Source organism: Cicer arietinum, chromosome 1 (genome assembly GCF_000331145.2).
Source record: "Cicer arietinum cultivar CDC Frontier isolate Library 1 chromosome 1, Cicar.CDCFrontier_v2.0, whole genome shotgun sequence".
NCBI classification, from domain to species: Eukaryota; Viridiplantae; Streptophyta; class Magnoliopsida; order Fabales; family Fabaceae; genus Cicer; species Cicer arietinum.
The window spans coordinates 15366466-15384043 of NC_021160.2; the positions used below are offsets into that span (position 1 = coordinate 15366466).

A 17578-nucleotide genomic window follows, 5' to 3' on the forward strand; every position below is an offset into this window, starting at 1 on the left:
TTCCTATTTTAGGAATATGTGTATCAAACAATGTCGTGGGATTGTTTTGGAAAACTTTAAATGAATCTAACAACAACAGTAAAAAGAGATAAAATTAGAATTTTTGAGATATTGTGGGGGTATATATGTGTATAATTATTCGGCTATAGCGTGAAATTTTCAACTTATAGGTGGTTGATTCAATGTAATGATAATAACTAGAGTGGTTGTTCAATAAGATTCAAATGAAGAATTATGAACTGAACGAGTTGGAAAGCTCTCTATTTCTTAAAAGATATAAAGATATTTATTACTATAGTTGTAATTTATAAATATTTTATCTTAATAGTTAATTTGAGACCGAAAAATTAATAATAACAATTCAACTAAAAAAAGATCTCAATGCATAATTTAATATCATACGGTTGAGATCGCAAACTGCGTAAATCATGCTATTTGATAAACCGATAATTACAATATTTAAATACAAAACAAATGTTTTTGTAGTCAATATTTTTTTTTCAGCACATTAAATGTTAATATTCTAAAAATAGTATTAAAATTATTCTTTAATGTTGACAAAGGGGAGATAGCATTATAATTAGAGACATGTTAGTAACTATTATTATTTTTGCCTGACCTACAATTAAAAACATTAAATACATTCAACTATCATTTTATTTATTTATTTATAGATGAGATGATATAATACTCGTACATAATTGCAAAATTTAAATTCAAAATTGAAATATAATATTCAACTTAAAATTTTTAGTATTTGTCAGTTGAACTAAAAAATAAAACTATGTAATTTTTATTTATTATAAATGTATCTAGAGTAATAGCATATTTTTGAATACACATCTTTTAATACACTATTTTTTATTGAGTGATATTAAAATAGATTTCAAAACATTCAATCTAAATCCCAAATAAATAAATTTAGTAGCATCTATAAATTTCAGCAAGATAAAATATGGGAACACTAATATTTCTGTTGCAGAAATCCAGCACTGAACAAACTAGCGACAGCAAGTTCTACCACCACAGGCATCAGAAATGGTTAAAACAACCACCTTTTCAAAAGGATGGTCTCCTGAATTGTTACAAAAACATTGCTGACTTGTAACATTTGGAAAGTTTGCATGCTGTAAAGTAGTATTAGACTTTTTTTTTTAACTAAGTAGAATAAAAAAAAAATAATAATAAAACAATGATCAATAATTATTATACAGTTATTTTTCCAAGCGAGTTACATGAGTTAATAATATAATATACATTCAAACTCAGCAATGATCAATGGAGAATATGTTAAAATTTTCCATTGATTGCAACTGCAGCATTATGTTCACTATGTAAAGACACTAACAATAATTTCAAATTGATCACAATGAGATATTTCAAGTTTTCAACCAATTCAGATTGAAGTTGCCAAGCCATTGGTTTTGCTCTAGAAGTATGTTAAGCAATAGGAATTGTCACCGAGAATTTAGAGCTCTTTCACTGTGCTTTTTAGAAGATTCAAAATATAAGCTATGATTTACCGTAATTTTAGTGTTTTTCAAACATACAATGTAGTTTTGAAATTCAGCAACACCGTGACCACAATTTAATAACATTAGTCCTACCCTACAAAGCATTACTTTTACTTTTGGTGTATGAAAAATTGTCATTTACATTAAATAAAACCCTATAGTCCTAATTAAGATTGAATTATCATTGAACTATGTACAGGTCGTACTAAATGCCTGCCTAAAGGAGAGAATAAGGAAAGCAGATGAAATTTTGCGTTACATGCATGGGGACAAAATTTTAGCTCATAACTTAGAGAAATTATACAATACTGAACTTGCGTTCAGGCTTTGCAAAGGAAATAATATTCCCAAAATGTTTTGCATTTCATCACCTTATTCCTTTTGGAAGAAAGAGAGAACAAGATCTGTGTGTACTGAGAAGAGCTGTGTATCCACAAAAAGCTGTTTATACAAGGAAACAAAGGAGAAACAATCAACATATGTAAACCGTGAATAATACACATTAACAAAAAAAAACATGCTATTTTGAAGTGTATCTTTTAAATAACACATAAGACAAAAGGGATTATTTGAGGTCAACAGACCTTCATGAAAGGCCGATCACGAGACGGGAATGAGTCAATGAAACTCTCTCTCAAAAGCAAGGATACCTGAATGACAATCCATCATACTTCAAAATACTTTCTAAAATATTTTATTGCAATACATTTAAATGTTCAGAAATGATGGTGTCCTTATGCCTTACAGTTACAGTTGATAAATTTACTTTCATTTTATTTATTTAACTTCCTATGATGATCTACCTCTCATTACTTGCCACTTGAGCAAAAGGCAAAGCTAAGTATGTTTGCTAAAAGAGATGAAGATAACAATAGTATAGGCTTGAGCATTGCCTAAGCAGAGATGCACACTACAAATTATCTACCAAGTTTTTGTCATATTGCTGAACTTGAAAGTATAGAAGTTGGGTTTTATAAACAATTTCCCTCTAAAGAAGTCACCTGACTAAAGAAATATTTCGAAATTAGGACCAATGCACAACAACGTATTCTTTTGGAAGAAGAGAACCATTAAAAGTTAACAAAAATATATTGGTTATTTTTTCCACAAAATGAAGTCCAAGTTGGTCCTTGATTAAACCCTTATTTCCAAATTGGTGAAAACATCAGAGTAGAGACAAATGTAAAAATATAGTAGCTGTCAGATCATAATGTTTAACACATTTTATGGCTGAGACAAAAATACATACCTTATCGTCATTGGATTGTACATTGGTTATTGTATGTGAACGGATGTTACAGCAAAGGGAATCCAAATAAGACCTTAACACTGATAAGAATCCATTGGCAGCTTCTACCTGTGGGGAAAAACATGATAATATAAAACAATATTTTGACAAGATTGTTAACAATTTCAGATGAAAATATTCTACATGCACAATATAATGGTGAACTACTAGTCAAACAAGAGAGAGAGAAAGAGAGATATATGATTAATAAGGTCATACCTGCACTTCCGTGCATTCGTACACCGGCCTTCTCCTACCCAAGTAACTTTCTCCCACAAGAGTTGCATGATAAGGACGTAAAGAAGCAATTAGTTCTTTCTGTCTTGGCAGTTGAGGTAGGGATGACGACTTCACCTATTGCAAAACAAAAGTATAAGAAACCATGTGGATCTCTGGAATTCAGAAGATAAAAGAAAGAAGGAAAAAAAAAAGACACATAAAATGAAGCAAATAATGTCAAGAGCCAAGTCCCAATACTTTACTGGGGAAAATTAAAGGAAGTGTGCACTCACATGAACCCAAAATGTATCCTCCAAAAAACAACCTTTTTATATTAGTTTTTAGTTTTTGCCATAAGAAAAAAGAGATCTATTCAGATTAAACATTTCATTTGAAATATTCGTAATGCGTACTTCAAGGGCCATTGATAAAGAATAGCTCAAAGATAAAGGTTGTGTATAATATCATCAATATATTAATACTACAAGTTGGGGGCAGTGTTGTTAAATGGCGGTCATGGCACTGCCATTCCGCCATGGCATAGTGGATTTTTGGACAACCACCATAGGCAATTTGTGAAGGAATGTCCGTGCAATAAGCTGCAATGGCGTGTTTATATGGCGGACTTTTGGCCTTCCACAATCGCACTTGATTTTTCTTGGTACTGGAAAACTGCAGAAAAACTACACACCTGGTTTCTGTTGGCATCAACCAGAATGGCGTTGGTTAACTTTGACTGAACTTCATTTGTCTTGTTCCTGACACCAACCTACAGAATTGATTTTTTAACCAGCCAGATGTCAGAAATGGCATCATCAAAAGAAAAGGGAAACAACATCAAAACAGTTGAAACCAAATTTAAAACTACACACAACAGTAACAAATCTAAATTATATTTCAGTTTATGAAATATAATAATAGATAACAGATGGGTTTACATAGCATTAGCAATGTGTTTGATATCATTATCTAAGTAATAATAGTGCATGTACATGTATATTAATAGATAATATATGGTTTTACAAAGTAATGTATTTGATATCATTATCTAAGCAACAATAACGCATGTACATGCATTCAGCAACTGATAATAGATTTAAATATACATAAATCCATATTACAAGTAAATAATAAAATAACTTGAAGCGGATATCATTCTCTAAGTATAGACTGAATAACTCACTATGTAAGGAACAGGTGCTTCCAGAAACTCAAGCATGTCGTTTGGTAAAACCTGGAAAGTATGTTCTCATCAAATAATGAAGTGGAGAAGAAATATTAAAAAATATGAAAATTAATATTCACTTCAAAAGTGAAGAGAGAGAAATCAAACCGGCATTAGAAGGCTTTGCCATTGGTAAGGTCGGATTAGTGGAATAACTGATAAAACTGACGCAGATAGGATTCCCTGATCGTGGAAGAAGAAAAATGTTACAGTCAAGAACTTAGATGAAATATCAACAATTCTAGTGAGATGAACAATACTCGGGTTTCAAGAGTAGTATAGCTTTGCACAATTTATTGTGAGTGACTAATTTGTAGAACTAGAGGTTAAGCATACTTACAAGATCTTAAAACAATTAACATGACTAGTACACTAAAAATAAGAAGCAAAATGACTAATCAAATATGCAAAGACTGCTCATAACAGTGGCCTGTTAATAAATGAATCTGAAGAACAAAATCATATACATGTGTACAAAAAGTGGCTCTGATACATATGCATCAGTATACAAATTGAATAGGAAGGTTCATAATCAACACAAGATCATTACTAACTTAATTTGAGGAATACATACCAAATTAGAACAGACAACTACTATCTGCTTCTCCAGTAGAGCTGCTGCAAAGAATGTTAACACCTGCAGGCCAACATGTAGCGGTAAACTAATAGACAATCATTATGAAACTGTTATGCTCATGTGTTACAACATTAAACAACATATGGTAAAGGAAAATGGATTTCATAAAATCATTGGCAAAAACAGAACTCACATGTTCAAGTCTCAAGGTACCACATAAGCACGCAACAGCCCATATAGATAATGCAGTTGCCTCCTCTGCAGCCAGAAGAAAGTTTTGTGCCTAAGAACAAACAAGAATGAAATACTTGTTTACCTTGACTATCAAGCATGACAGCCCAGAAGACTAAAATCCAAAATCCTAAAGTAGAACAAAAGTAATGTAATCCAATCAAAAATTTATTCCAACATACCTCAGCTAATTCCAGGCCCGTACTACACGATTTCAGATCAACAGTTGAACCAGCACAATAAAGAACATTCTCATCAGGTCTGTGATATTCCAAGGGATGAAGGTGCTCCAAAGGATGAAAAATAAGGGTTGAGCCTCTTGTAGGGCACCCAAAACGATAATACTCACTTATAATTTGTAATGGTCCACAATTATTTGCCTGCAAATTGGTAAAATGATATCAGCAATAAATTACCATGACAAACACCAGACAATAACACTAGGTGTATTAAAAATTACAAACCTTGGCCCATTCAAGAATCTCATGTAGGTCATTTAAATCTTCTTGTCCTGAGAATGAAGCCTCTTCGGTCTCAGTATCATCAGCATCACTCCTAAAATTTCTATCTTCACAAGGTGAACCTTGAAAACTGCACAAATCGGACCACATATTTGAAACGCATCACTACTATGGAATGGATGACAAATCACTAAGATTTCTATGTTTACAAGGTGAAATGTGGAAGCTGCATAAAGCAGAATATACATTTTAGATGAACCACATAGAAGAAAGGAATATTTACAACACAATAGAATCTGTTTGAATAGTAAAGGTAACTTTTTAGAGAGAAGAAATATAAAGGAAAAGGAGAAATGATACTCTTTAGAGAAAGCAACCACCCAACCTCACCACCCCAAAAATAAGAGAAACTACAGCTGAGCTGATGCAAACCAAAGATCCAAAGGTAGCTACTATGACTCATTAATGTCTACACTATACCGCATCAACTCTTTCCATGTGGCATGCATGAAAATTCACCATGGAGCATAAGTAACAAAGAAAGACAAATAAAACTACTTTGTGCCTCCTACTTGTATAAAGCAAAATCCATTAACATATGTGCTGTAAAATTAAGTCATGCAATAAGCAGCAGAGAAATTTTTTTGAACCTATACAGAACGTTCATCAAACAATACATATAACATATCAATGTATAAAACTAGTTTTACTTTTCATTTCCAGATCTGATTACAAAAGAAAAAATTCATGAGATCCGTAATGGCACAGACAGCACCATTATTTCATGTGGAGTCAAATAGATACTGACAAGATTCACTGGACAATCACAATGTCAACTACCTGCAGGAAGATTCGGAGCTTTCATACTGGCAATACCGTAGGAGGGGCAAAATAGCATTTGGTAAACGCCTATCTTCTGACTGTTTATTTGTTACCAAAGCATCCCCATACATATTACTATCTTCAGCATTTGTAGGGCCAGATACTTCTTTGGCAATTATTTTCTCAGTTTCAAGATGAATAGGCACAATATTGTCATCATTTGCTCCTTCCTTGACTATATGCTGTTCTTCATTAACCATTTGTTTCTCTGGATGATTACTTTCACCCTCAATGTTTTTGGTTAGGGAAATTATTGGATTCTCATCAAGTTTGTCTTCAGTTAGTGTATCATTCACCATAACACACACTGAATTTTCTTCGGAGTTTTCTTGCGCATAACCACCTTCAACAAATTCTAAATTTAAATATTCAACACTTTTTGTCAACCGCTCCAGCCTTTCTTGCATGAAGATACTACAGAGATATTAACACAATAAGATGAGCAAAGACCATAAAATTATAGCTTACACTGATATGCTAGAAGGCAAACACTTCTGAACATCGCAAATAACAAATACAATTTGCACATATATTTGCATAACTAAAATAGTATCAGCCAAATACCCAGTTAACAAAACAATGTGACATCATGTAAGCTACTAAAAAGCTAAAACAACAATAACAAACAAGCCTTGTACCACAATTTCGAGTTGGAAACATGGATCAATTAATTGCATAGGGCTATGTCAAAAAACATATTTTGAGTAAAATCCCTTATGAGCAATGTCTTTTTACATGGTTTCTTCTAATGTTTTCTAAACCTTGCTCAGTCTTTTTTAGGACACCAAAATTAGTAAAACCACTAAGAGCAAAGTCTTTTTTAGTGGCTTCTTCTAATGGTTTGTATGTCTTGGTCAGTCTTATTTATGACACCAAAATTCAAAGTAAAAAATATTTCAATTTATATTCCATTACATGATGGGGAGTTTTGATTCAATTGTTGGAGTTGCTGTCATGTGATTAGAAGGTAAAAATTTTAAGGTTGCTACAAATACAAGTTAAGGCTACCCTACATTAGACCCAAAATAGGTCTGACCCTTCTCTAGACCCCTCTCATGGCACGAGCTATATAATATTACTATTAACTTCATCTGAGAGTGAACTAAAAAAAGAGATACTAAATCATCAAAAGCATTTGGAATCTAAATCAGAGTGGCGGATGAAAGATGCAAAAAAAAAACAGCAAACATCAAAAGTTTATTCCCCTTTGTACAATAGTATAATTAAGTTTACTCCTTTAAGCAAAAATCCCAATTTATGTCACAAAAAATTTCACCTTAGCTCCCACGAAGCTTGCGCTACATTCAATTGCTTTACACCCAATATACTATTTGCATTCTCTTCGCACAAAATCAAATTTATGTCACAGCAAACTAAATCTTAGCAATGAATAAAATTTGCTATTTTTAATTACTCTACAGCTATTTACTTACAGTTAATATACCTTGAATCAATTAATCTTTGGATGTCCACAAGCAGGCTTTTCTTGTTCCAGCAACTTATGTTAGGATGTCTTAGAATTTGGGTTGAATCTAACTCTCCCTACATAATTGGCTTGTAAAGTAAAAGATGTCCACCACTTACAGCCAAAATCAGATCATATCATTATCCTATATGGGACTCTCAACACATATCTCTCACACCCAATATTGGACATCTGAAACGTGACTCAGGTGGCCTGATAAGGGGTGGTCCAACTGATCTAAGTTAGACATTTGATACCATAATAGAATTTGGCTTAAACCTAATTCAACTCCACAAAACCGACTTAAAAGGTGTCGTATGTTGTTAGGAATTAGATGAGTAGAGTTAGTTAATAATAATAGTTAGTTAGTTGAGGTTGTTATAAGGCTATTTGTATAAATACGGAGGTTAGGGAGTTATATAGATATCATGGAATATTGTAATCAATTGTTGAATAGAGAATGTTCTCTATTGTGAAGGGGAAACCCTTGGAGGAGAGATTTCTCTCCTAGTTCTCAATAGAAGTGTTCTTTCTTAGAAATCCAATTCTTGGGTTCCTAACATATGTCCAACACTTACAACCACTATTCCGACTTTATCACTATCCAATGTTTCAACATGTGTTTTTAACCCATGCCTATGAGTTTTATGTCGTTTAACACTGCTAATTACATGCTTTCTTTCAACCCCCCAAACCTAGATTTAAGGTTTCTTAATTTGAGAAATGTAGATATCATTTTATTTGTCACCCTCTGAAACTAAAAAATGTCCATATTAATATACTTAAAAATCACACTGACAAAAAAATAAACAATTCTGGCATATATAGATTTCAGAAAGCACTGAAGATTAATCCCGTAAGTATTTACTAGACACTTTTTCTACTTTGGAGCATACATGCCATAATAGACCATTGGTTCACACTAACAGACTCAACTTTCCAGAAATTAACACAATAAATGACAATGAAGTTGCTAATATTTTCAACATATCACCCCTCACTGTGGGAGGGGACTCAGCATTATTATAAATACCAACCTGTTCAATACACCAAAGTGCAACTCAAAAAATGGGAGCCTTGAGAGAATGCAGTAACATCTTTGTGTGGTTAATATATGGCGTGATTGGCGTCTCAAAGAAGAATAAGATGACTGCTTATCCGAAATCATGGAAAGCAATCCAGAGGGTTTTTGCACTAGCTCTTCAACTAAGACACAGCACCCATAAAGTGTTGAATTATCAGCACCCTATGGCATAAAATAAAATATAAAAAAAATTGTAATATTGTGTCAGTACATGAATGACTACAATATGAAAGAAAAAAATAAATAAACAAAGCGGACATTTAGTTAACAGCCAATCTACGAAAGTTTAAAGTTGAGGCTTGTTAGGATATAGAATAAAGGTATCAATTAAAGGAATGAGCAGTGAATGGGTACTTACAGAATTTGTATTCAATATGTTTATTTATTTGTAAAGAAAGGAAAGGAATAGCTATTTGAGGCTATTGCAAAGAGAAACAGATAATAATGTTTTCCTTTTCACAATTCTCAAAAAAGGAAATATGAAGATGGCTTTAGGATGGAATAAAAATCCATACATAAATTGGCAGAGTCAATCAAATAGGTTTTGGGCTTGAATGTAATATATGAACACTCTGAACATTGTTAAACAGTTACCAGTCCAAGCTAAAACCCCTTCAAATGTTTAAAAGCAATTTTTTATAAATTATTTCCAGTTTACTAGTTTAGAACAAAATTTACTGAAGTGATTAGTTCAGTCTAAAAGTAGTAATTTATGAACACTGAACATTGTTAAACAGTTACCCAGTCAAATAATCTTAAACATAACTTTTTTACCAATAGACCATTTTCAAAAAAAAAAACTCAAATACTTGCTAAGAATAACTTAGAAAGATACATTGAAGAGGGAAAATTTGAAAACACATGAATAGTATATTTCATTTTATCCCATATATAGTTCCATAACATGTGAAAAGGTTGCCTGAGATCCAATTTTCATACTTAAAATGTGTTGATATTTTTTGGGAGGAGAGAGAGAGAGAGAGAGAGAAACCAAAAGCCCACAAAGTTATAGAGTCATCAAAGCACTTGGAAAAACTCCATCAAAAGCACTTGGAAAAAACAGGCCAAAAGAAGAAAAAATAAGAAAGTTGAAACAAAGTAACGATTAGATCTCTTCAGTTACCTGTAACCTAAATACAAAAGACAGATCTCTTTGTTTAAGGTGTTCCTGCAAAAATCAATAGACAAACATGACAATGGGTATCAGTTTTTAAAAACTCAAGATATGCCTCCAATTTCATAAAAAAAAAAATTAGCATCAATTCTTAAAAATATATGAAATTTTGATTAAAAATCTCACATATCTGACAAAAACAAGTGATAACAACCCAGTTGCAACACGAACAGTTACAAAGCTTTGAGCAAGGCAATATTTGCTAAAGGAAGCATAAATGGATCAGTAACCAGATTCTGAAACATGTTTTTTGCAGGTAAGGACAACCACTGAAAGCATAATAGCGGCAAAAACCATGTTTCAGAATCTGGTTACTGATCCATTTATGCTTCATATTCTGAAACATTTTGAAAGCTTTGAAATTCTTCACATTTTTGAAAAATTAAACAGCATGCAAGAGTAAAATGTCCTTGGTACATAAATTTAGAATTCTATTATATACTATGTCTTTATAAAATGAAATTGTAGATGCAGGTAATCAGATGACAAAGAGATAAATCATTTCAGAGGATTTGTTAATTGAATAAAATATCAATCCAACATTGACCTAGAAAACAATATGGATAAATGCATAATATTTATGGAAGCACAATATTGCATAAAAATACCTGGCCAAAAAGAATTTCATTCATTTCACTCATGGAAGGAGTTCTCTCAACAGCATTAACCTAAAATCACATCGAGAAGAAAAACCTAAGTAAAAGCATTACGGAAGTTACTCACATGAAAATAAATAAATCTAAAAGCAAAAAGGTATATATTCCTACAGATGACACACTGTAAATTCACGTGCTTTGACTAAAATAAATGCAATAATTTTAAATACTAGAAATATGAATTATGATCATGATGATGCATTAGAATACAGTTGCTGTTAGTATAGTAGTAGACAGTAGGTACCAAATCTAAGTAAATGAGTGTGCTTATTTTTTAGTTTTTACACAAGTGATGTTCTGTTAGCCTTTTAGGCTTTCATGAGAGTAAAGCCTTAAACCCTATCCCCACCCCATGCTTCTCTTCTTAAGCTATACCAAGATGGCACAAATTATGTTCTTTCCTTTCAAAATAATTATAGCAATAAATTCAAACTCCTTTAAAACGAAAGAAAATATATCAATGTTGGGATTAGTTACTAGTTCAAATTTGATAAAAGTTTATATTTTTTGGGAATTGGTTGGACTTGGAATGTGTTCTTATCTATTAATAGGTTTTTGGTTCACAGACACAATATAAAATTTGAAAACTTTCATGATTTAAAAGTGAGAAGAAAAAACATATCTAAAGAGCTTTGTCTTTTTCCCAATAGGAGGTCGTCTGCTAGAACACATCAAATTTTTTTACTAAAATAATTTCCCAATGCTAGGGGTAATCTTTGCTGATCTTATTCTTCTGAATATAGTATTAAGATGATAGTAATACCAATGATATGAAAAGAATAGGAATATGGATAGACATAAATGTTCATCAAGCTTAGACCTAACCTCCAGACCTCCAGGGAAACAGAAAGACAGAAGATCCTTTTCTTTAAGAGGCAACTGCTTTTCTGGAGGATATACGAATAAGACCTGGAAAGAGTTTCATGATACTAATATGTTAGAAGATAAAAATAATAATGAAACAGTGATCAATGAAAGTTGTACTGGTCATAATGGATATACTGTTTAAACATAAAATTAGTACTAGTACCAGACACAAGAATGAATACCACAGTACTAATAATAATAATTCAATATCTGTGTCCAACAATCACAACCTGAGGTTCAACATTGGGCTCCACACGGGATTGATTCTGATAGCCAAGTGCACTTCTCAGTTTACCAGAGCCTTCGGACTTTCTCACAAGATATTGCCTTTGCAGTGCCTGAATGTCACAATTAGGATGAAGACCAACCACCACCATACTTTCAAATAACCTTGTTGGCTCCTTCCAAGACTTATGATCCTAAGAAATCAAATACAGGGAGTGTATAAGACTCTGGAAGAATCTATGGGCAACTTAGTTTATGAGTTTGTGTGCTCATAAACTATATTTATAAGTAACCAATGCTAAGGACCAAACAAGGAAAGAACAACAACAACAACAACAAAAAGTTACTCAAAACAAAAGGCCAAAGATCCTACACTAATAACCAGTTTAAGTTTTGTTACAGTTTATAGTCAAAAGGATGGAATGAACATTCGATTAGAATACGTTACATTGTACTGCAAATGAAAGTTTGCAGCCCATTGACGCTTCTGACTTGTCAGGATTTCTGGATTGTAATTTGCATATTTAACTTCAGAAGGGCGAGAAAATCCTTTTATCATTTTCGTAACTTGATACTGCAGCCTTTGCAACTGACTACCACCATGATCATTTTTCGATGAATATATAACAGACGGCTTTGGAGTATTCATAGCAGCAGCGACGGCTCTAGCCACGTCTTCTGTTGTCTGCATAAAAAACGAAGCACCCCAACTAGGACTACCTGACTCTTCCTCCTTTGTAATTCCAGCCATTTGTTCCTTCCTAATCAAGACAAACAAACTCAGATAAGCAGATTCTCTTTGAAGCAACTTCAATTCAAAGAAAGTATGACCAGAATTAAAGCTACAACAAATCCCAAATCGTTTCTGAATAACTTGCAAGGCAACATAAACAAAGCAAATGAAATTAAAGCATAGTGAAAGCTATGTACTAGTACACCAACAAGTCATCAAAAACTGCAAGCCTGCAACTCTCAAGAATTAATATTTCATAAGCTTAGAAAAAGTCTCTTCTAATCTAGACTATGAAACACTGACTCAGAAAAAAACACTGAACACTGTGAATGTAAAAAACATAGGAAAGAGACACGTGACGGATACAGGAACCTGCCTAATCCTAATCACATAGGACATACACGGGAACAGCCTAATCCCAGAAGTGTTTGTGGTTCATAGCTTCTAGTTAGAACTTCAAATTCATTTGTTATTGATAAAAATCCACTTTAGCTTAACACTCACAGTTAGCTCTTCAAAAGTACCCGTAAAATTTTGTCATTAGTGAACAACTAAAACCAAATCAAAAAAATGAATATATCATAAACTGGGCCCACAATCATCTATCTCAAAGCTTCCATACAAAACATGTCTTCAACAAACAAGCTTAAGTAAAAATATAAATTAAAAAAAAAAAAAGCACTTTTTGACCTAAGCCCCTAATAGCATATACTATCCAAGATCATACACAGATTCTTCAACGCTACACCAGTAACTATCTTCAGTTTCATATTATACTATATACAGAAACTGAAAGAAAGAAAAAAAAACACAAAAAGGGACAAATCAGATGCACAAAACTGAATTAACAACACAAAAATAGAAAGAAAAACAAAATAAAAAATAAAACATTTAGTTGAATTGATGAACCTCGAAACCGAAAAAAAAAATGAATGGAAAAGTAAAAAAAACGTAAAAAAATGAAATTGGGAGGGTGGTTTCTAATTTAGGGGTAGAAATTAAAAGGAAAAGGAAAAAGTGAATTGAACAGCTGAAATTGGAAATTGAAAAAGAAAATAAAATTTGCAAAAAATAAAGAAAAAAAAAAAGAAAAGAGAAAACTCACCTCGAAATAGGGGAGTAAAGGAACAATAATAGAAAAGCAGAGAATCAGAGAGAGAGAGAGAGAGAGAGAGAGGATTGAAGCGAATATATGAAAAGAGAAAAAGGCTTTTGAGATAGAAATGGAGAAAGAAGAAAAAGGGGTTCTTGTTGGAGAAGAAGTAGAAGCAATATTTCAGATTAATTAATTAATTAAATTCGATAACATTTGTTTCAGGTAGTTTTATTTCGTGGAGAAAAATTAAATAAATAATAAAAAAAGTCAAATATAAATATGATGGCATTGGAAATGGTCCGTGTCCCGTGGAAGGTAAAAAAGGAAACGCAATGGCGAATTAGGGTAAATAAATAAAACAAATGAATTGAATATATGGAAGTTTTTTAAATAACATTTTTTCTGTTCTAATAAGTGAGTATATTTTATTGATTTCACCCATTTTAAGAAATGAGTATAAAAAGAATACAGTAATTTTATCAAATTAAAATATTTAGTAACACGGTCATTAAAGTGTCTCTATAAGATATTTTGCTCTGAATTTTAAAAATAGATAAATAATATTTTAAAATTAAAATATATTAGACAATATAATTTCTCTGATTTTTTTGCTATATTAACTACTTAGGTGGCGATTACTTTTTGCCAATTTATTATCACATAATGATTAGTGTACTTAATTTTAAAAATATAAATGACTAATTTGCTTTATTTTAAAAACAAAATTAATGTTTATATCAATTTCATTAACATAGTAAATTAATTGATGAACTATTTTATCCGATGTTTTTATTAATTTTATAGAATTATTTTAAAATTCGAAGGTAAATGTTTGACGCTATAATTTCATAAAAACAATTTAACGATTTATTCTTTATAAAGTAATAAATGGATATTTTTCTCTATAATAAATGTTAAAATAAAATAAAATATTTTGATAATAGCGTGTATAATAATTTTATTTAGTCGTGCATCATGTTAGTTAGATGATGGTACAACAACAACATTATTTTCACATCAAAAATAAAAATAAAATTTATTTTAAAATAAATTTTTATTTTAAGTGATATTTCATTATAAGAATAAGAGTAATGAACACTCGTTTAGCAATAAAATATAAATAAAATTAATTTATACTTTTTATAATTAAATATAAGTAAAAAAATCAATAATTTTTCTTCTAATTAATGAAATATCTTTAAATTATCCTCGTTCAATGTATCTTTCTATTTTCCATTACTCAATATTTTAATAATTCAGAATAAGTTATAAAATAGACTTAGTTTTAATAAGAATGCCATATAGATTAAATGTGATCTATAACATATTCGGTGTGTTTGTTACATTTTCTTTTTGTAAAATAACCACTTTTAAAATATTGTATTTGTTTGTTATGTTTTAAAAATAAAATAAAAAATCTAGAAAATAATTCAAACATTGATTTTTTTTAGAAGTCTTTTTTAGTAGCTTTTAAAAAAAATGTTTTTTATAATTGGATGTTTTTAAAATAAATTATTTTTACTATGACAAATAAATGAAAACAACTTCCATTTTTTTTAAATCTCTAAAAAAATTATGAAATATTAAAATTAATATTTTTTTTTTAATCAATAAAAAACAAGTTCATTATTTGAATTTTTTTGTTTATAAATTGTTTTGGACAGAGTATAGTACGAAATATTTTTGTAATTATTGAATTCAATGATCTATTTAAAATAATTTATATAACTTTTTTTGAAATATCTATGTTAGTATGTAATTGTTAGTTTGTTTCTCAAATGGAGAATTGAATTTTTAACATTTTTATTATTTTAATCTATGTGCTCCTCTCATTAACTACTTTATGATTCTTAATTCATATTCTAATATCAAATAATATTTTTATTCACATATTCTAATATCAAATAATATTTTTATTCACAAAACGCATCTCGAATTTAAAAGTTGAACTCATCCAAATGCACGTCCCTTCACTAGTGTGTAGAAATAAAAGAATAGTCTTAGTGACCATTCAAGAAAAGCATATGAGTGGATATGTAAATTTATCTTTTGAATCGTAAGCGTCGGTAAAATTAATTCATAAGTTTTGTGAATTGGCAAATATATTTCTTAAGTTATAAAATATTAATTAAAATAATGTCTATGTATATTTTTGTTGTTAAATATTTTGATGTGCCGTTGTAATTGAATATGTAGCTTATCCACATTGATCTCACATCTCATTTTCCACGGACAAATTTGTCGATCAAATTTTATTACCCCGTAGATGAATTTGTGAGTAATTTCATTTATATATGAACTAATTATAGATAAATTTGTCCATGAAAAATTTAAATTTCATAGAAAAGTCAGTTCACCTTGTAACCATATTGATATAAGATCAACGTGGAGAGTCGTTTATTAAATTAACATATTATATTATAATCTATAATGATAAAAGTTTAAATATGAACGACTTTGATTAGTATTTTACAGTATCATGATGTATTTATCAATTTATTAAACTCAAATATGATGGATATAGGCTGGAAATAATTAATGAAGAATGTTAATAATTAACATTTTGCATATGTTTAGGGGGAGTTTAATTAGATTGATAAGAATTAAACTATTGCATATGTTTAAGGGGAGTTTAATTACATATCTATTAACGTTCTTGCATTTTATTTATATTTATCCATAAAACTTATTATTTATTCAAAAGTTTTGTCATCATAAAAAAGGAGGGAGAATGTTGAGGCAAAAACATTTTTTTATGTATGTTTTAATGACAACAAACCTTATGAAATAAATGATTAAGTTTTATGAATGTTGGTCTACTAATGATTGCACTTGAATTTTGTTTAAGGAATATGAATTGCATAAGTGAAAAAGCAAGAAGTCATTCACTTCATCAAAGTGCATAAGTATCCAATCAATAATGAAAAAATCTCAAAAGGAATGTCTCACATATCAATCATTCAAGAATTATTGATATATCTTCAAGATAACATCTTTATGAAGAAGATGGTCAAATACATTCATACAACAATCAATGATCACACTATATTATAAATCAGAAGCAACAACATTTAAAAGAAGAAAAAATCAAATATGAGAAACGAATAATGTTCTGGTTTTTGACAGCATTAATCAAAAAACATTCCGGTTTACGAAGAACAAAGCCTTCTAGAAATCAAGATTGATTCAAACTGTAATAACTCATCAAGATGCATGACAAATTGGAAGTGACTATCAGAATAATCAAAAAGGAACACGCAAGGAAACCTTAGACATATTCATTCAACAAATTCACAATGACATAAGCAATGTATGAAGTCACAAGTTTTGATCCTCAAGAGTAATGACTTAAAATCCAAGTACAATATGAACAAAAGATAAAATACATCAGTGGTACACCTGTAGAACAGTTGGTATACACATAGAATTCATATCAGAATAAAAACAGAAAATCACTCAAAACAGAAAACGAAGAATGTTATCTGTTTTCACAGCTTTAATCCAAGAACGTTCTCGTTTACAAAGAGCAAAATCTGTTGTAATTTAAGATCGAACTAAGCTACAAAAATACATTTATCTACACTACAAAACATCAGTATTCATCATATAGGAAGTTAATAATCTACACAAGATTGTTTTGGATAGATTCGATCAAAGAGGATCAACAACGGCAAAGCAAAACATCAAAATCAATCTTCAAATTGATGAGCTATGAGCAAGGATATTCATGACAACAAGGACACTACTGCTGCACTTTTTTTGTGCATAAAACACATTATGTTTCTGAGACAAAGGACTGACACACAACAGCTGTCAAAATCCAATACTCATACGAAACAGAAAACGAAGAATGTTATTGTTTTACAAAAGAACATTATGGT

The 17578-nt window shown here is 30.6% G+C and overlaps 1 protein-coding gene across 1 annotated transcript; it reads right to left on the minus strand.

Moving 5' to 3' along the window:
* Positions 1–1604: 1604 nt before the first annotated feature.
* Positions 1605–13889, minus strand: LOC101492505 (uncharacterized). The gene is made up of 19 exons (XM_004513420.4): positions 13707–13889; positions 12317–12629; positions 11874–12062; positions 11602–11685; positions 10729–10788; positions 10070–10114; positions 8900–9108; positions 6356–6811; positions 5519–5645; positions 5237–5434; positions 5017–5106; positions 4821–4883; positions 4355–4429; positions 4205–4255; positions 3713–3790; positions 3022–3156; positions 2764–2871; positions 2099–2164; positions 1605–1955 (listed from the first exon to the last, which is right to left on the minus strand). Exons 2-19 carry the CDS (start codon positions 12617–12619, stop codon positions 1887–1889), a joined length of 2406 nt encoding a protein of 801 aa, XP_004513477.1. The 5' UTR covers positions 12620–12629; positions 13707–13889; the 3' UTR covers positions 1605–1886.
* Positions 13890–17578: the final 3689 nt, after the last annotated feature.